Consider the following 6,641-nt stretch of genomic DNA (forward strand, 5'->3'; position numbering starts at 1 on the left):
GGGGGGGGGGGGGGGGGGGGGGAGGGGTCAAAGAAACTTCTAAAAGAATTACTAAATCTTGTAAAAGTAATATGTTCCCACGACACTAAAATAATATTCTAATTAAGAAAACACGGAAAACCAAACATACTTAACCAAAAAGATTTTAGAAAAAGCAAAAGCAGTGCTAACCATACACAAACCTGAATGGCTAAATTCCAACAAGAAAAGGAGAGAAAAGAAAGAAAGAAAGAAACGGTGTGTATTAATTAATTAATTAGAGATTTTATTTGAGAAATAGAAAATTAGAGAGAAAAAAAAAGAGAATATATTTATTTGTATATTTAGAAAATAAGATAGAAGGATATAAAATGAAAATTTGAGAGAGAAAAAAAAAAGTAAGGTTAAAACTTTAAAACATCTATATTTCAAGGCTTGACAATCATCTTCAAAAACATAAATTCGATAATTATACATAGATTACAAACTCAATTTCATAATGTTGGGTATATAGGTACAATTCATACTCTCTTCAGTCCTCTAGAATTCTAGCGCGACCAAAGCCCATTTAGTGGAGGTCCAACCCTTTACGCTGAGGTCTTGGACCAGTGACAGAAGTTTGGTTGGGCATTAAAGGATAAGTGTGAACACGCGAATATGTGATTCAATGGAGAAGCAACAATGCGCCTTAAGGACGAGTCTTAGCACACAATTCAAGGATAATATACAAAGAAGGTGGAGTAGGAGGATGTTGCCACCCAATAATACACGATCCTCATTGGCCTTACGAAAGGGACAATGCACAACCTGAGTATAAATAGGTTGCCAAGAGACCATAAAGAGAGTCGGTCATTTAAGAGCTGAAACACCATTGTAATTTGATAAGCAACTTGTAGACTTGCTCTAAACACGAGAGCCTTAGAGCCAAAAACCTAACAAATGATATTTTTGAACAATATTCCTTTGTCCTAAATATCTTTCTTTCATTGAAAAATGAATTTCATTGTCTCAATTAAAAATTTAATCTGCCACTAAAAATATATTTTAATATTTTATACTCATTATGTCTTTTGCGTGTACGAAAAAAATGTGTTCTGTCTCAAATTAAAAGTAATAACACTACATTTTAATATTTACACTCAAACATCTTTATCTCAAAACATTTAACAAAGACAACAATGTACAACCATTAAAACAATTAATACTTTATAATAAATAACTTTGTAATATATTTCTGATCATTTTTTTAGAAAATGAACTAATACTAAAAAATGAACTAAATAGAAATATATATATATATAATTTTTTTATTTCAGCGAACAAAAAAAAGACTATTTTTTGACCTTTAACCAAATACTAAAAAATGAAAATATTATCAAAAAATAATTTTTAAAAAATACTTTTTCAGTTAAAAATTAAAACCGACAATATGAATATGCTTTAAAATTTTATGCTCATGGTATCCTTTGTGTGTACGGATTAAATGTGTTCCGTCTCAAACTAAAAATAACAAGACTACATTTCAATATTTACACTCAAACATCTCTATTTCAACACTTTAACAAAGACAATCATGAATGATATTACAAAATTGAATTGAAATACACCAAAAAGCCCTATTCTCTCATACAATTGTAGAGTTTGAAGTATATTAATAGAATAGGAATACATATAAGTGAGTATAACATATTAACATATTATTCTCAAGAAAAAAAACATATTAACATACAATACATATATACCCCAGTGGCGACTGGCCCTCACCACCTTTCCTGTCCACATCTCAACTGTTTGCTCTCTCTTTGCCCTCAAAACTCTCACTATAAAATTTGTGCTTCCAAACCAAAGCTGCGCATCCTCACTCTCAACTAACACTAAAATGCATCCTCTCTCTCTCTTCCTCCTCTTCTTCTTCTTCTCCGCTTCATCTTTCAATGTAAGTCCGCTTTAATTTCCCAATGTTCTTGATTTTGATTTTTTTTTTTTTAAAATAATTTTGTGTTTTCTGATTTGGGTGAATTGAATGTATGTAGGTGATTGGGGTTAGGGGCGGCGAGGATTCCGGCGAGTTGTCGAATCCTTTTACGCCCAAAGCTTACCTGATTCGTTACTGGAAGAAGCAGATTTCGAATGACTTGGCGAAGCCGTGGTTTCTCCTCAACAAGGCGTCGCCGTTGAACGCCGCCCAGTACGCCGGGTATTCGAAGATGGCGGCGGACGGCGGCGAATCGCTGTCGACGCAGCTCCCGGGGTTTTGCTCGTCGGCGAATCTCCTCTGCTTCCCGGATTTATCCCCCAGCCTCGAGAAGCACGCCGGGAACGTCAATTTCGCGTCGTATTCTTTCAAGAATTTCACCAATTACGGCACCGACCGGGCCGGAGGGGTCGACTCGTTCAAGAATTACACGGATAACGAGAACATCCCGGTCGACTCGTTCCGCCGATACAGCCGCGACTCGGTGGGACACGACGATAGATTTTCCAATTATGCCCCTGACGGCAACGTGATTGACGAGAGCTTCAACACTTACGGCACGAGCTCCACGGGCGGGAAGGGAAAGTTCTCGAACTATGGCCCTAACGTCAATGTCCCGAATATGCGATTCGGTTCCTATTCCGACGCTGCCAACGGCCGGGAACAGGGATTTTCCTCGTATTCCGACAATGCCAACGCCGGCGACCAAGGGTTTACCAGCTACGGAAAAAACGGAAACGGCGCCGTTAATGGGTTCTCCAGCTACGGAACCAACTCCAATGTGGTGGGCTCCACTTTCTCCAACTACGGCCAGACGGCTAACGGCGCCAATGACACCTTTTCCTCCTACGGCTTCAACGGCAATGTCCCGGAGAACACCTTCAAGACTTACGGCGCCGGCGGCAACGCCGCCGTCGAGACGTTCAAGGGCTACAGGGACCAATCCAATGTGGGAGACGATTCTTTCCAGTCCTACGGCAAGAGCTCCACCGCCGCCACCGCTAATTTCCAAAATTACGGCAAATCTTTCAACGAAGGGACCGATAAATTCACCGGGTACAGTGGGAACGACAAAACCACCTTCGCCGGCTACGGCGTCAATAACACCTTCAAGGACTACGCTAAAACGGGAGTCTCCTTCTCCGGCTACATGAACGAGAGCTCGGCCGTGGCGGCCTCGCTCGCGGCGGACGCAAAGGCCAAGGGCAAAAAGGTAATTAACCGGTGGGTGGTGTTGAATTTTGCCTTAATAATATATATTTTATTAAAAAAAATTACATTTTTGGTTATTTAATTATACCCGTGATACAAGTCTGAGTTATATATGTGATCATTTTAACTTCTAAGTTATGCATTTTAGTTTATTGAAGACTATTTCAATTACCAATTAGTCCTTCGAGAACTAAAATGTAGTATAATTTAAGAGTTAAAATAGTTAGGCATATAATTAAGAGATTAAATCTGTATTATTAGTATAATTAGAGGGCAAAAGTATAATTTTTAAAAATTTTGTATTAAGACCTTAATTATGCATTAAGTGACGATTTTAGTTTATTGAAGACTATTTCAATTACCAATTAGTCCTTCAAAGACTAAAATGCATAATTTAGGGGTTAAAATAGTCAGACATATAATTAAGAGATTAAATCTGTATTATGAGTATAATTAGAGGGTAAAAGTGTAATTTTTTAAAATTTTATATTAAGACCTTAATTATGTAATGCAAATTGACTAGACTAAATATTTTAAATAGTGGCTAATATAAAGTTTTATATTGATTTTTATTTTTATTTTTGAAAACTAAAGTTTTAAATTGATGGGAAAAAGGTAATAAACCGGTGGGTGGAGCCGGGAAAGTTCTTCCGTGAGAAGATGTTGAAGAGTGGGACCATTATGCCAATGCCGGACATTAAGGATAGGATGCCTAAAAGGTCGTTTTTGCCCCGCGTGATCGCCTCCAAGCTCCCCTTCTCCACTTCCAAGATCGGCGCGCTGAAGCAGATGTTCCACGCCGCCGAGGACTCCACCATGGCTAAGATGCTAGCCGACGCGCTGAGCGAGTGTGAACGCGCGCCGAGCCGCGGCGAGACGAAGCGGTGCGTGACCTCCGTGGAGGACATGATCGACTTTGCCACTAGCGTCCTGGGCCGAAACGTCGTCGTTCGGACCACGGAGAACACTGAAGGGTCAAAGAAGAATATCAAGATCGGATCGGTCAAAGGAATCAACGGTGGGAAAGTCACCAAGTCGGTGTCTTGTCACCAAAGCCTGTTCCCGTACCTAGTGTATTACTGCCACTCGGTCCCCAAAGTCCGGGTCTACGAAGCGGATATTTTGGACCCGAAATCCGAATCCAAAATCAACCACGGCGTCGCCATCTGTCATGTGGACACCTCCGCCTGGAGCCCCACCCACGGAGCCTTCATCGCACTCGGGTCGGGTCCGGGCCAAATCGAGGTCTGCCATTGGATCTTCGAAAACGATATGACTTGGGCGGTTGCTGATTGATTAAACTTAAACTCCAACCCACCCATGCCCCGTTTTTCTCAATTCGGGTCGACCCAGGCGCGTTTACAAAAAAGATTAACCACTGGTTTGACCTATTTGTCCTCCTCATAAACTCATCCAATTTACCCTTTTCCAAGTTACATTTGTAATGTTAATCAATTAATGTTTTGCCTATTATTTCTACATATATATAATAGTAATATATGATTATGCCACAATACATTAATCCTGTGCAATGTGCATTATATACGTTGTAATATCTAGGTTTTCAAAGCCCAAATAACTTATAGACGCCGTCTTTTATTCTAATCCTGAGATTACATTTTCAATTTATAATTATCAAAAATAGAATCTGGTCATAAAAAATCATGTCAAACCTCAACTAGATTCGCAACTAATAGTTAATTGAATCTTTTTAACGAACGAAAATAGAATAGGTGACGGACTAGGTTGCACGGAAATGAGGAAATAGGAAACGTAAAACACATCCCAAAAAGTATAAATATGAATTGTTTACAAAAATATCCATTACTATTATCAAGTATTTGATTCTTATTCCAATTCTAATTCCAATGTGCAAATCAAACATACCCTAAGAATGTGTTTGTAAACATTTTTGTATAAATATTAATTGTTTACTAGATTCTTTTTAGAAAAAAAAAAGTATTTTTAATTTTTTTGAGTACTACTGACTCTGTTACAATGTATTTTTAAAAATTTTTAAATTAGAGTAAATGGCTTTTGAACTTTTTACAAAATTTTCATAAATTTATGAAAGAAAACGTTTTGAAAACACTAACGATTGAGAATTTCAGTGCAACATAATAAGTGATGTATAATGGCAAGTGAAAAGATTTTGAGTATTAATTAAGAAGATAGGGAATCTTTCTTCTAAAAAAGTTGAATCACCAATCCTAAGGACCCTTCACGTCTCAATCCGACAGAGCATTCGAAAGGATGTAAATCATGGTAACTCAGCTGAACACATATAGTAGACTTTTACTTACTGTGTACAAAAAGTCCCCAACACTTTGACAGGTTACTCTTACATTGCATTGGTAGGGAATCTTGTTAATGGAGTGAAAGATGTTACGAGAACCATCTTTATAAAGGATTTAATAATTGGTTAATTAAATATATTATTTAAAAGCTTAATATTATTACTACTGAATATATCATAAAATATTTGTCCTGAATATAAAAAGAAAAAAAGGGGTAATAATAACATTAATAAATGAAATAATAATAAATACATAGAGACTCACGTGTAGAAAGTTATGTGGCAAGCATTAGGTGGTCCTGAGAGCAACCACTAAATGCTGGCTAAAATGTATGGGATAGATAAGCCATTCACCAGCTGTTAATGGGCCACAGTCACGTATACTTTTTTTAAAAATTATTTCTTTTCTTTGTTTTTTTTTGTTCATTTCCTAAATTTCTTTGTTTTTAGTTAAAAATTAAATACTCCCTAATAATTAAATAATTGAGTAATTTATTTTGAAAAATAACACTTTTGACCTTTCAGTTGTACTCTTACGTCATGTTTGGTTCATAGAATAGGTCGGGATTGAAATACTATTCCGCGAAATAGACCTATTCCATTGTTTGTTTTGACATTTTATTCTTGGGAATAGTATTCTCGAAAATGAGCTATTACCTTTACAAGAGGAATAATCATTCCTAGCGGACCCATCCGATATTAGCTATTCCCAAGTATTTGGAAATAACTTTTATACTATAATACCAAAAATACCCTTTTGTATTTTAACACTTATATATTTATTTTGAGAAAGCATATTTGATTGGGGTTGGCTTACTGATTGACGTTTTATGTTGAGAGTAGAAGAAGAATACACACTATAATCGAAAGGAATTTGCATAAATGTGGGAATGAAATTGTATTTCTCTCTAACCAAACGCCTTAAAAGTGCTCAAATATGACACATGGTGATATATCGAACTTGCATTGAACAAAATTCGTGGTCTGTTGTGCTAAAAATGACGTAAGTCAAGGCGTAAGTCAAGTAAGAAGATATGCCGAGAAAATTTTGATGCTTAAACGATCGAACTAACTTTGCAAGATGAGGATTTTCAATATTTTTCATTTAGAGCTAATGAAATTTGTGTGAAAGACAAAATATCACTACGAGAAAAAAGGGGGGGGGGGGGGGGGGGGAGG

General features: G+C 36.9%; 1 protein-coding gene across 1 annotated transcript; it reads left to right on the top strand.

The window, feature by feature from the left end:
- Nucleotides 1-1,777: 1,777 nt before the first annotated feature.
- Nucleotides 1,778-4,684, top strand: LOC116027395 (polygalacturonase-1 non-catalytic subunit beta-like). Its single transcript, XM_031268986.1, has 3 exons — nucleotides 1,778-1,915; nucleotides 2,013-3,167; nucleotides 3,782-4,684. The coding sequence occupies exons 1-3, from the start codon at nucleotides 1,859-1,861 to the stop codon at nucleotides 4,460-4,462; spliced, it is 1,893 nt and encodes a 630-aa protein (XP_031124846.1). The 5' UTR covers nucleotides 1,778-1,858; the 3' UTR covers nucleotides 4,463-4,684.
- The last annotated feature ends 1,957 nt before the right edge of the window (nucleotides 4,685-6,641 follow it).

This window comes from Ipomoea triloba, chromosome 8 (genome assembly GCF_003576645.1).
Source record: "Ipomoea triloba cultivar NCNSP0323 chromosome 8, ASM357664v1".
Taxonomy (NCBI): Eukaryota; Viridiplantae; Streptophyta; class Magnoliopsida; order Solanales; family Convolvulaceae; genus Ipomoea; species Ipomoea triloba.